Source organism: Terrapene carolina, unplaced genomic scaffold, assembly GCF_002925995.2.
Source record: "Terrapene carolina triunguis isolate 2854851 unplaced genomic scaffold, T_m_triunguis-2.0 Scaffold31, whole genome shotgun sequence".
Lineage (NCBI taxonomy): Eukaryota > Metazoa > Chordata > Testudines > Emydidae > Terrapene > Terrapene triunguis.
Genome location: NW_020664382.1, coordinates 8566291 through 8580826, shown reverse-complemented (window position 1 = coordinate 8580826; position 14536 = coordinate 8566291). Strand labels below are relative to the sequence as shown.

The window sequence follows — 14536 nt, the reverse complement described above, 5'->3', positions numbered from 1 at the left end:
GGGATATTTCCCAGGGAATGCCTTACTGCTAAATGATGAACTGGTACTTGGCTGAGCCCTCAAGGGTTAACACATTGTTGTTAATGTAGCCTCACATTCTACAAGGCAGCACAAATGGAGGGAGGAGCGACAGCATGGCAGACAGAGAGAGAGCAAGAGTGCTATGCGCATTGCTCCTTTAAGTACACTGACCCCACTCTAAGTACATTGCCTTTTTACGTAGATCAGCAAGTTGAGACAGCAGCTGCTGTCAGCAAGCTCCCTCTGTCCTGAGCCCTGTCCTGTCCCCCCCAGCTCTATGGAGATGGGGTAAGCGGGGCGCAGGAGCAAGGGGGAGGGGGACACCCTGACATTAGCCCTTCTCTTCCCCCTCCCCTCCGCACAGCAAGGAGGCGGCTCCTGGGAGCAGCTCCAAGGCAGAGGGCAGGAGCCAGGGCCGACTCCAGGCACCAGCGCAGCAAGCAGGTGCTTGGAGCGGCCAAGGGGAAGGGGCGGCATGTCCGGCTCTTCGGCGGCGGGTCCCAGAGGGAAGGACCTGCCGCCGAAGAAAGCGGCGCGGTGGAGCTGCCGCCAAAGTACTGCCGATCGCGATCGCAGCTTCCCCCTCCACCCCCGCCCCGCCACTTGGGGCGGCAAAAACCCTGGAGCCGGCCCTGGCAGGAGCAGCATATGGCAGTGGGGGGCGGGGGGGGGGGGCGGAGAGAGAGAGACAGCTGAACTGTCGGCAATTGATAGCCTGCTGGGCGGCTGCCGCACAGGGAACTTAGGAGAGCAGGGAGCTGATAGGGGGCTGCCGGTCCACTCTGGTTCCAAGCCCCCCACCAGCTAGCTCCAATGGGCTGCTCTTTCTGCAAGCAGTGGACAAAGCAAGCAACTGCCAAACAACATTATAAGGGAGCATTGCACAACTTTAAATGAGCATGTTCTTTAATTGATCAACAACGTAACAACAAAACAACGTTAACCAGGACGACTTTAAGTGAGGAGTTACTGTATCAAATACATCTCACATTGCCTAAACAGAATGAGAAGGCACATTCTGGACCTGCATAATAATGTCGTTCTCTTTTTATTTGTCAGCAACCAAATGGTCCAAGAAAGGATCAAAGAAATCCCAGACACAGAAATTGTACTGGGTAATCACTGCCTAACAATTTGCAATAGTGAGTACAGAGCACCATGTCCGATTCTGAACTCAGCTACACCAGTGTAAATGTGTGGTTACTCCATTTACTTCAGTTTAACTGCTTTCCCCCTCGAGGCAATGACTGGAAAGCTTTTTCTTTATGCAATCAAAAACCTTGGCTCTCATTCCAGATGTAACACAAACCCAATGCTGTAGTAGCCAACTGAACAGAAATAGAGATTATAATGCTTCTAGAAGAGATCATACGGAACCCTCTTTTAAAGCCATGTCCATTGAGGAGGGCACAATCACTCTTGCATGGCATCTTACATCAGATACCCTAGTCACTCACATCCCACTCCCAAACTGCTTCAGTTCCTTCTCCTGAACCACAAGTAGTGATGACTTGTAGAACTCCAAGCTAGAGATGAAGATGGGCAGGAAATGCGAATGCACAGAGGCAGCTCTCAAAGAGCAACAGTTACTGATAATTGGTAAATAACTTTTTTTTTAAACTTCTAGGCTGTGCACTCTCTGATGAACAGTGGGCAAGGAGTTCTTAGTGAAATATGGACTGTAGCACCACTATCCCAAAATGGGCACTGGAGCGTGATGTCAAGTCTGTGGAATAATATATGTTGAAGGTATATACTAAACTCCAAATTGCTGCCCTACCAACCTCCAATGTTGGAAGATGCCTAAAAAAGCCCTGGAGGCAGCAGTTTCCATATGCAGTGGACCCTTAATCCTGCAGACACTGGCACTCTAGTTATATTGTAAAAGAGCTTATGTGCTTCCTAATTCACTAAAACGGTTTCTGGATTGAGGTAAATTCTCCCTCGCATCTTTCCTCATCTGCTGAAAGTAACCTGTTTGACTTTCCAAAGGCTTTTGTGTTCTCAGGGTAAAAGCTGTGAATGGAGTCTAAGGAAGAACACAGGATGGGAAGGACTTTGAAAAAAGTGAAGGGTAGATACCACTTCATCTTTGTAGACTACTACATACAGTAGACTGGCCATTAGAGCTCTTAGCTCACTAACTCTCCTTGCTGAGGTAATGGCAACAAATGAAAGCTGTCTTTAAGGAAAGTTGTTCTTGGGAGGCTCCATCGCCTCGTTAGAAGTAGATTCTAGTCCCAAGAAGTGGAAGATTCCTTTGTAGGAGGAAAGGCAACTAACAAGTTCCCTTAAGAATCTGACAGCTGTAAGGTGAGAAACTCAATGTTCCTTTTAACATGCTGGTGGCATGCAGATATAGTTGTTTGATGGACTTTCAAGGAACAGGCAGAGAGTCCTTCAAACTTTATCTGCTTCACCTAATCTAGAATCACAGGTGGAAAAAGGAAGACAATCCTCAGAGAACACCGTCCCTGAACTCCCACCAGTTCAACTGCAACAACACTTGCATCAAGACAGTGAGCCTCCTTTCCAGCCTGTCTCTATTTGGGGCATGGAGTTGAGTTACCCAATGCTGCAGAAGTCTCACATGCAGCCGGTGATAGAAATGACATGTGTCAATGCCACTAGCTCCAGGAGGCTTCGAAAGAAGCAAATGGTCTGCTTTGGAAACCTTTTCAGAATGACATGGGCCTGCTGGATACAGAGGAATCCGTTTCCAGAAGGAATGCTCTGGCTTGTGATAAGGCCAGAATTACACCAAGAAACATTATCCTCGGAGTGAGTCAAAGAGGAATTTCTTCCAGTTGACTGGAAGACTTAGAGGGAGGGATAGCTCAGTGGTTTGAGCATTGGCCTGCTAAACCCAGGGTTGCGAGTTCAAATCCTTGAGAGGGCCATTTAGGGATTTGGGGCAAAAATCCATCTGGGGATTGGTCCTACTTTGAGCAGGGGGTTGGGGTAGAGGACCTCCTGAGGTCCCTTCCAACCCTGATATTCTATGATTCTATAAGAGAACAGGCTGTTGTCGAGGGTGGTGATGGCTGCTATCAATCCCAGTTCTGACTTTACTCATCAACCTATCATGCAATAGAGTGTGACTATCCAAGGCAGTGAACATGTGCAGCTGATTCTGGGATTGAAGGTGGGCATAACGTGCACTTCTTAAAACTCTTTTTAGCGTCCATGCTGACGACCATGGTCCCAGTGCTGGAGAGAACTCTGAAAGAACTTGGAAAAATATAATTCCCTACTAATCTACACTAGGAAAACTATATACAAGAAATAAAATAGCTAAATGCAAACTAGGAATAGCCCAGGACATGACCAAGAGTCCCTTCTGCTCTCTGCCGTGGTGAAGAAACAGCCAGGCTGGAGGAATGTGCTTTCTTGTATAAAATAGGGCATCTGACATACGTCCTGCCTAGTGTCCTCGCACCCCCTCCGACAGTGCTTCGAAAGAGGGTTCCTTCCACATGCTCACATTAGGAGCTGCTGTCCCAGAAGTGGGAATGTACAAAAACTCTGAAAGAAGAATAATTTTTCTGGGATAAAACTGCCTCAACAGCACTATAGGAAGAAACAAAGTCTTAGGGCTGGTGAGGGTACAATTCTAGATATGTACTTGTATGGACTATTCGGATCTGTGAGAGCATATTGGATTTGGCCCTAGTGGTCACTGCTTTCCAGTTTTTTCCTGGGGAAAAGTACACGTCTTTTGGAAGATTGTCACTGTACCAGTTGCCTCTACCAAAGTTATTTAAATTAATCACGGGTGTTATAAAATGCTATAATTTTCCTAAAATGTAATGTAATATTTACTAAAACTTGTAACTTTATACTTGTACCAGATGAACAATATTTGTATATAATGATACCACTTACCTTGCATTCACAATATTTCCTGCATTTAACTCAACCATTTCTTCAAATCCAATGGCAAATATGTCAATAGGTTTGCTTCTTCGATCTGCATTTAAGTATTAAAAAAATGCTATTTTTTCTTCACAATTATCTTTATAACTAAGACCTTGTATCCCAATTTTTATTTCTAATGATCAAAAGGTTTCAAGCAAATCAAGAGAATATATATCCTACCTTGGAATTCATGGATACCAGCTAACTTTGGTGCATCTAGAAGCCAGTCAGTGAGTGTTTGATTTTTAAATGCAATGCTTCGAAATTGCTTCCCACCATTGACATTCCATGTTCCAACACATACTCGAATTTTTTTGGGCTTTGAATACTTATAAAAATTTTCACACATACCCTTTAGCGTTTTTACAGATGCTGTAAAAAAGGTTTAAAAAAAATGCATTAGCCAGCATAAGATGACTTTCACAAAATTCAACAGAACAAGATCCTAGAAGACACATTTCTCTTCTTAAACAAAATGCAACTAATCCATGCACATGCATGCAGAAAATTATCAGCTTTGAAAGCAAACTGCAGTGTATTGAAAAAGAGTGATGTACTTCACAATGGAAAATAGAATGTTACTTGTCTGGGCAGGATGCCGACAAAGCAAAACTGGAGTAATTTATAATGTTTTAGAGTTAAATTCTTAACTTTTCTAAGAAAGAAAATACATTAAGATAGATATTTCTAAAACTATTTAGAAAATTATCACTGTTGCACTGTCTCTAATCTGAATGATTTGTCTCAGTGGAAATCAACGTTTTTAATGATTCATCCCAACATGAAGTCCTCTCTGATTATGTTGATTAATAAATGAAATTCAGTTCCTGTTTAAATGCTCACAAAAGACGACATTCAGGTTTGTTAATTTGTATCACTTAATTTGTATCACTGATTAAATGTGAAGAGTTTAAATAAATAAATCTATACAAATAGTTTATCTTACCTATCATTTTAATAGAATTGTTTATTTTGGTTAGATACTTATAAATTAATCATACACAGTAATAGAAATGTACAAATCTGATTGTGTGTGTGTGTGAAATGGGAGATGAATTCCCAAAGTCCAACTCTGTATCAGACGAGGAAAGATTCACCAATGGGTAAGGGCACTAGCCTAGGACTTGGAGAAACTGGGATCTTCACGCTGTCTGGACTCTGAGGGGCAAAGATTCCTAAACATAATCAAGAGACACCCCTCCCCCCATAGTGCTTGGCATGGGTCAGCCGTAAAGGACATATGGAGCTGATTACTACAGAAGCTCATATTATCTTTTAAAATCTAAGACTAACTTATTTGTGTGTATGTTTCCTGTTTTAACCTCGTAAATAACTTATTTCTTTTCCTAATTAATAAACCTTTACTTAATTTATAACAGGACTGGCTATAGACATTGTCTTTGGGAAGAGATCTGAGAACAAACAACCTGGGGTAAGTGACCGGTCCTTTGGGACTGGGAGTAACTATAACACTACTGTGATTTTTGGTGTAAAGTGACCATCTATAACATAGTCCTGGGTGGCAAGATATACTCGAATGCCCATGGGGACTGTCTGTGACTCCTTGGTAAGACTGTTTAGGAGTTCACACTTGTTACTGGATTGGGGGAAATCTAATTATAGAACAGAAGAGCCAGTTTGGGGTGTCTGCTCTATTTTTTGACAGTCTCCCTGAGGTTGGCACTTATGGTCGTGAGCCACTCCTGACAGCGTGACAGTGAGATGCTCTGATACCATGGTATTGGGGGACTACGTTTCTTACATATATCAGTAATGTGACAGCTTCCTGTTAGATTAATTGTATTATATATGAAGATACACTTTTAGAGTGAACAATACCTCTCCCTAATTAGATTAAAGATCCAAATACTTTTATATTAACATTGCAGTTTTCCTTTTCCACAGTGAGAAAAAAATGCAATAGATTAACAGCAAGTCTTATGTGCATTATGCTTTACCAAATGATAGTTATTTTACATATTTGTAACACCATCATCCTGGTGCATGTGTGCTATCAAAATTACAAAAAGCAAACAGCCTGATTGTATTTTTCCCTTAGCCTTGTACTCCACTGAGAAACAGTGGGCAACTGATCACAATATATTTATTCAGAAATCGGACTAGGTCAGCTCATGGCAGTTTGGCGAGCTAGTACTTGTTTACTTTTTAAGCTACCATCTTTGTTCCAGAATCTCAACTTTCAAATTGGGAGAGAAAAAAAAACAACCCTCAGTAAATGTCTAGCTCTTATAGTTTGGAAGAAAATCTTCAAAATGTCAACGGAGTGTAAACAAATATAGTTTATCGAGTTTAACTATTTCACTGCTGATTAAAACATTAAGAAAGGAGAGGGATGATCACCATTATGCAAGATGTGCCCAATGTACTTAACTGACATCTCCTCTGGGTACCACAAATGGGTGGTACTTGGGAGAATACCACGGATTTCCTTCCCCAACCTGGGCTGTGGGGGCCAACAAACCAGAGGGAGGAATGGAGCCTTAGGTATCTGAGCTCACCTAGGGGGAGCCAAACAGAGACTAGTGGAACATCCATACTCCATCAAGGGAAAGCCAAGTCAAGGAGCCCAACAGATGCCAGAGAAGTATCCAAATCCCACTGAAGGGAAGCCAAGCAAAGCATCTGAGACGCTCTGAAGGAAAACCAGGCCCAAGAAGCTTAGCAGAGCCAATGAGAGTATCCAAACCCCAAAGAGGATGAGACGAACCAAAGGATCAATGTATGCACGGTCATATTCTGAACATCTGCACAACCTACTGCAAGTGGTAACAAGTGGCCATATTTTGGAAAAGTACCACAATTCTCTCATCTATTCAACTCAAATTTGCATCCTTATTTACAGAGGCTATTTTAGATTAAAAAAATAGCAGTGCTCTGATACCACATAGCTTTTTAAAAGTGTCACAAAATTAAATATTTGATCACTTAGCCCTTGATTTTGCAAGGAGCCCCTTTTGGCATATCTTCTTACAGGACTGGGGTTTAATTTTTCAGGAGATTGCTAGCAGCATGCTTAATACAGGCATAAAATCAACAATGTTTTAAACCAGAAAGATTTCTAAACCACACGACTGTTGTCCTAAATTGAAATATATGAAAAGGAAAACAAATAAAAAATGTGAGATTGTGCCTCTCATTCCCAAAAAATGTAATGAACCCATTTTCTTTCATAGCTCCCTATCAACATTATCTCCTTCCATTTTTTTCTCCGTTCAATAAAAATGTCTTTTATTCCATCACTCCACAAACCCAGTAGCTACCTTTCAAATTATATCTCAGAAAAGAAAAAGTAATTTAGCTGCAGTGTACGTTCTGGAGACATTTTAGACTATTTTTTTTTACTTATTTATTTTTTAAAAATATTTAAAGTATACTTGGTATTTTAAAAGGGGAGTAAGAGAGTTTTAGTGGTCTCATTTAGACATACTAAATAAAAAGTTAAGTGGCTGCAATGAGCACTAATAAGAAACCTCCCAAAGCTAATAGGAAGTCCGGGGGGAGGGGGGGAAGGAACCTACATGTTTAAAGCTCCAATTGTAGTCTATTTATATGCTTAACTATAAGTTACCAGCAAAAAGCTTTTAACATTTAAGTACTGTTTAAATAATTTAATCTACAGAGCAATACATTCTTGATTAAGTTCTCTTTAGGGTTATCCTGGGTTCCTTCCAAAAATCCTATCCCTGTAATCCTCATTATTTTAAAGCCTCAGGCAACAGCCACCATCCTCTAGGCAAAGTGTTCAATAGGATGCCTTGCAGAATCTGTCAAGAGGTCTATGTGAATAACAAATGTTTTTGGTTTGCTGGCAATTACGAAAAATAAAAAAATAATTTTGGGTCAAACTAAACTTTACTTGGACAAAACTGAAAAACCATTTTAAAACTGACTTTAAAAAAGTACCCAAAGTAAAAATGTTTTGTGTTTACTTTTTGTAAATAAAATGTTTCAGTTTTTTGGTTCAAAATGACTTTTTAATTAGTTAAAATAAAATTAAAAGGATTTTTTAAAATTCCCCTCACCCCCCAACCAAAACAATTTGACAAAACCAACTTGAGCCTTCAAAATGTTTTGGTATCACCCAATCTACATTTTTTACGAGTTTGACAAAAAATTTTTGCCCAGCTCTACCTATCAATGCCCCCCAGGTGGCCAAAGGGTCACTGCTGAACAATACTATGGACTCTTCCACTGGTTATGTCTACAATCTCTCCTCACCCAGGGACTAAGGGCATGTGGAGCTGGATACTCCACTGAAGCCACTGACTTCAACTGGTGTTGTATCAAGCCCTGTAAGATTAAGGCCCAGAAATTGTTGTACAAAATAAATGTCCAACAAAAGATTGACATCTCTGCGGGTGAGTAATTTGTTTTAAAGAAGTGGTCTAAATTGTCTCATAATATATACAACAGATTAAGAATGGCACAACTTTATTATATTTATATTGCTTGCACAATAGTAGAAAGTGGCTTTCAGATAAAAAAAGTATACACCTCTACCTCGATATAACGCTGTCCTCGGGAGACAAAAAATCTTACTGTGTTATAAGTGAAACCACGTTATATCGAACTTGGTTTGATCCGCCGGAGTGTGCAGCCCCGTCCCCCCAGAGCGCTGCTTTACCGCGTTATATCCGAATTCGTGTTATATCGGGTCACGTTATATCAGGGTAGAGGTGTACTAGCAAATCATTCAAAAAAACTACAATCTAAGGATTTAAAAAAAATTAAAGAAAGAATCCAACCTTTTTATTCCCTGCACCTACCCAATCAAATATACTATTGTGCGTTCCCTCTTCCTTCTCCTCAGAATGTTGCAAAAGTGTCTTACTTTCATAATCCACAAGGACATTTTAAAAAAATTCTGATCTGTTAATTTACAGGCAAACCATCATAACCATGAATCAAGGTATTTTGGTGATTTAAATGATAAGACATGGGCTTGATTATGTAGTTCTCTCTCAGGCCAAGTCAGTGGAAGTTTTGACAATATAACGGCTGCAGCACCAGGTCTTTAATCTGTACTTTACATATAGTAGCATTTTGCATTACTATCCATTAATTCTTGCATTTCCTAAATGTTGAGTGCTTGATTTTGCAACCTTAACATTCTTTTAATGCGGATTTTTAAAATTTAATTTGAGTTCTTAAAAAGAGGGGAAAAAAGTCATGTGCAACTGTAATGACCCCTACCATACATTATCCGTGCAAATGAGCTACAGGAGTGGGGGAGGGATAGCTCAGTGGTTTGAGCATTGGCCTGCTAAACCCAGGGTTGTGAATTCAATCCTTGAGGGGCCACTTAGAGATCTGGGGCAAAATCAGGACTTGGTCCTGCTAGTGAAGGCAGGGGGCTGGACTCGATGACCTTTCGGGGTCCCTTCCAGTTCTATGAGATAGGTATATCTCCATCTATTAGGAGCAGCTGGATTAGCTTTGGAACAGTAGTAGGCCGTTGTCTGTGTATCAAGCACTGGAGAATACTGACTGCTACTAAACATTAAGGGTATGTCTACACTGCAATAAAATACCCATACCTGGCCAGTGTCAGGTGACTTGGGCTCACGGGGTTCAGGCTGCAGGGCTATAAAATTGCAGAGTGGACAATTGGGCTTGGGCTGGAGCCCAGAGTCTGGAACCCTACCCACCTGGCTGGGATGATTTAGTTGGGAATTGGTCCTGCTTTGAGCAGGGGGTTGGACTAGATGACCTCCTGAGGTCCCTTCCAACCCTGATATTCTATGATTCACCTTATAGTGTCCCAGAGCCCAGGCTCCAGCCCAAGCCTGAATGTTTACACTACAATTTTATAGCCCAAGCCTCATGAGCCAGAGTCAGCTGACGCGGGCCAGCCACGGGTGTTTTACTGAAGTACAGACATCACCTGTTTATATATTCAGGAGTAGCACACCCAAGTGAATTCACAATATTTCTTCCATGCAGAAACAGTACTGTGGTAGAAATAAGCAAGCACTTTATATGATAATCGTACCAGTCAACAACATGTCTTGTACAACATACTAATATGACGACTGCATTTAGGTAGTTAATGAACAAGATGACTGTACATACACTTCCACCTCCGGGGTCAGGTTCTTGAGGCTGGGCAGAGTTACAAGACCCATTGGAACCTTCAGTTCCCATAAATATATTTTCTGCCTCTCTCTTATATTCTGCAAATGATTCACTGTGTAAAACTATGCAAGTCACTTAGGGCTCGTCCACACAGAGACTCAGTGTAAAGCCAGCTAGGGTATGAAGTTACATTGTACTAGCTTGCTGCGCATTACTGGCCATGTGAACCCTAATACCATACACTAAAAGTTCCATAGGGTGCTTTGACTTATAGTTGCTTCATCAATAAGTCAAATTGCACTAGGGAACTTTTAGTGCATGATAGCAAGGTCCACATGGCAACAGGATTCACAGCAGGCTAGTGTGCTCTACGTTTACCTCCCAGCTTGCTGTACGCTAAGTGTCTGTATGGACATGCTGAATGTCTCTTGTGCCTCAGATTTCCCATCAGTAAAACAAGAATAATACTGAAGGGAGTTGTGAGGCTTAATGTTTGTAAAACGTTAATTAATGTTTGTAAAATGTTTTGTGTTTTATCCTTCAGATAAAAGACATCATATATCTAAGTACAATATATTATTGTTAAACAGTAGGGTTCTAAGCTTTAGTGTAATGTATAACAAAGTTGTGCCTGACATAGTGGAGAGACTGGGTAACCAATTAGATCTTTACCTATGACACATTCTGAACCTTGTTAATTGTGTGCAAGAACACAAAACCAGTAAGAAGAGATATTCTCTAAAAGCAAGTTAGCCTAAGTTACCGTACTTAAAACTGTGACTGTTCTAAAGATATTGCTATTGTATATTACTCCTTATCCTAGCTGAAATATTGGTTTTGACTAAAAACAAAAAAATTCCTTTGCGACTTGAAAGAAACAGTCTCTGAAAAATATCCATTAAATTTGTCATCACACTCCCAAACAAATTAAATATGTTTTATTTCCCCTTTCCCCATCAGCTTTCCTCATATTACACAACCATCCCCAACTTTGTGGTAGGTACATAAGTGCAGAGTCCAAAAAATCTGAAGGCAAAGCAGATTTGGTCTCTTGCTTAAATTACACAAACAGAGAATGAGTGAATTCTTAAGCAGGAACCCAAGAGAAAGCTAGGGAAGAACAATAATTACTCAGATGTTTCTGGCTTAAATTTACTATACTATACCTGATTGCAATGACTGCTCTGAAACTATGGATGCAGCAAGAAGAAAACAAGAAGAAATTAGTAAACAATTATGCTTTAAAAACTGTAGTGCTATGAGAATATGCTCTGAAATATAACTTTTGTAACAATTTTTTTTGGATTTATCAGTTCAAGCATATCTTTATGTGTGCTATAAAATCCTGACACTCGCATCTAGATGTTTAAAAAGCTCTACGATGGTCATTAATTAATGTTCCTATTCCTGGTGAACCCTTTAATTTAAAATGATTTTCCATGATGGCCAGGTAACCCTATTGTTAATAGGCCGCATGATCATGCAAAAAAATCCACATTTGATGAACAGGGACTCTATTGTTCCTTGGGCTACCAGCATCTATGTGCACTGAACAGACAGCTTGCATTCAGCAGCGGGATTGAGAAGAAATGAGCAGAGTCAATCCAGAACAACATTCAGTCAGTTTCAGAGTGACACTGAATTGCTCTAGGAGACTCATCTAACACTCCTCAGATGCACGGAAGATTGCAATGATACGGAGTCTTGTGTGTCAACCAGGGCAAAAAAGAGGGGTCCGAGGGGTGAAGACTTTCAGGGCTTCAAGCAGTAAATAAACCATCCAGAGTTATAACTTTAATTTTCCCCTAATCTCTGCACTACTTTAATTGTTCAATGAAATGCCTTAGAAAACTGACATTGCGATAAATACTAATATTCTGAAATAAAACTTGACTGTAAAAAGAGATTTTTCAAACCCTTAACAAAATTTATTGGGAATATATTTTCATACTGGGAATTCCCTTCACTATGAATATGACATGTCAGATGAAGACATCCAGCTCCCAACTGGGAAAAATAAGGTAGGAAGTTTTACTAAACCAGGAATTTTGTTTTCACAAATTAGATATGTAATTACTTGGGTTTCTAATTGCTATAAAACAAAGTTTGAGATAAATAATTACATCTATAAGCTGTCTATTAAAAGTACAGTACTTGTCTGACAAAGCTAGTTATTTTCTAAAAATGTAGTTTACAAATATTTATCCCTTGTACCATCCCACCTCTACAACTAGCCACACCATATAAATAGCACAGAAACCATCACTGCAGGGTATCCTGGCAATATTAGCAAAGCATAAGAATCTATATTTTTAAATAAGCAGATTATATGACATTTATACTTTTAAATAATGCTTAGAAACAGAATCTGCATAATTTTATTAGCAACAAGAGTTATCAGATAGAGTAAAATCCTGAAATACACATACCACGTAAACTGCTGGTGGTTAAGAGAGCCCGTGCTTTATCTGCTAAATCACTATTTAGGGTATTCCCCAATAACAAAACATCAATGGCCTCCTGCTTGGAGCTATCAAAAAAGTTATTTTGAATTGTTCTGGTCACAGAACGAGCACCATCCTTCAGCTTTCCAGCCTGTTAGGGAGGAAGATTATAAAATATTTTACATTGGAAATATAAAACACTGGCAACACTCATTCACATATTTTGAAATTTCAATTTCTAATTTTTACAATCAGTGAGTTGATTTACTTTAAATGCTAAAATAACTCCAACTTCTGGGTTTACTGTAATATGTCATTTTTTTCCTTCCGCAAAAGTCACAAGACAATTCTGAGATGTCAAGGTACATTTAAAAACCAAATTATTCCAGTAAAAGAGGAGAGAAGAACATTAGTTTTACCTAAGTTCTTGGTCTTAAAAAAAAAATTCACACTATGCAATGTTTAGACCATGCTATGGAATTTTGGGCTTTTCCCAAATAGTGGGAGATGAACAAGCACATGAAACCAAAACATTATTTTATATATACATACACACACACACACACACATATATACACACACACACACACACACATATGCATTCATAATTAATATTATGAAATATCTATGTTTAATTATGGGGCTGTTTAATTGCAGCAGACACATTTGGGCTAAGGCTGGAGCCCGAACATCTACATCACAATTAAACAGCCCAAGCCCGAGTCAGCTGACATGAGAGGATGATATAATCACATCATGAATGCCTGATATTTCATTCAGTGGTATACGCACAGTCAGTACTGCATGTAGACTATATTCCTTCATGGATGTTGCATGGGATTATATTCTCTACAGAATTGTAAATTTCTGGCTTGAATTGTTTGGAAAGGACACTTTCAGTGCATACAATAGTTAAAAACAAAGCTTTAAGAAAGCTCAAAATCATCCCACTATTTAGGTCTGTTGAGCATAATACAAAATAGCAAAAGAAGCTATTCTGTTGTCAAGGTTAGAAGGAAGTTAACCAGAATCATGGTTTTTAAAAATTTATGGATGAAGTGTTCTTGTGGTAAAGTTTCTTCACTATTTTACCGTAATTTTTTTTAATAAGAGGCTGTTTCCTTTCTATCAGACAATGTACACAATGTATGACATGATCTAAAAAACACTCACCATTCACATTTCAGGCAATTAATTGAAAGGAACCCAGAGAAAGCAAAAGAAAGAGTAGTTAAGGTGTTAGATGTAAATGAATATAATAGTCCTTAAAGCTAGATTCTTCTATATATAAATATACTGTATATTTATACATTTCAATTTAAAGGTAGAATCTTTTCATATCTTAAATGTGATTTTTTTAAAAACTTTTAAGCACTCTTGGACCTTGAAGAATCAAAATTACATATCGATGACAACTATACAGATTACAAACAAGCTTTGAGAAATTAGGATAGAAACCTACCAGCAATATTTTTAGGTATATTAACAATATGCCCCTGAAGCAGATGACAGTTCACGCGGGATCTAGATGTGTTACCAAAAATAATGTCATATATTGCAGGGCTTTGTGAGTATTACTGTTTCTTTTAGAACAGATGGACCTTTTCCAGGTAGAATGAGCTGTACCTGACCAAAGAGTACTTTTGAACTAGCAAAGAAGGTTAACAGTTGTACAAGGAATATTTATAACTTGCAAACAGGAACAAGATATAGTGTGCCTAAATAGAAACCAGCAAAGTGAATGAAATGCTAAATAATCAGAAGCATGACAGGGAAGCATTAATTTAATTGAACAAACAAACATATAAGGCCAAAGGAGAAAAAAAAGTCAGGAAACAGGGAGAAACCCTTAAGTTTCCAGGGTCTGGATCACACTGCTAGCACAGAAAATAGAATTAAAAATAATGGGCCAAATTCTACCCTCAGAGGAACACAAACAATTCCCAAATCAATGGGACTTGCATGTACCAATCTAAAGGCAGAATCTGATCCATCAGTTAACTAATTTTTATGGAGCCTATTGCCATTGACAGCTACATGTGCACAGGATTTCTGAC

At 39.3% G+C, this 14536-nt stretch overlaps 1 protein-coding gene across 1 annotated transcript in view; it reads right to left on the bottom strand.

Moving 5' to 3' along the window:
- LOC113406601 (synaptojanin-1-like) overlaps positions 1 to 14536 on the bottom strand; it is a 119068-nt gene that overhangs the window by 55095 nt on the left and 49437 nt on the right. The window contains exons 12-15 of the mRNA XM_026652217.1: positions 12465 to 12630; positions 11202 to 11225; positions 4120 to 4311; positions 3907 to 3991 (exon numbers count right to left, since the gene is read on the bottom strand). Coding sequence (XP_026508002.1) covers positions 3907 to 3991; positions 4120 to 4311; positions 11202 to 11225; positions 12465 to 12630 — 467 coding nt within the window. The remainder of the gene's footprint in view (positions 1 to 3906; positions 3992 to 4119; positions 4312 to 11201; positions 11226 to 12464; positions 12631 to 14536) is intronic.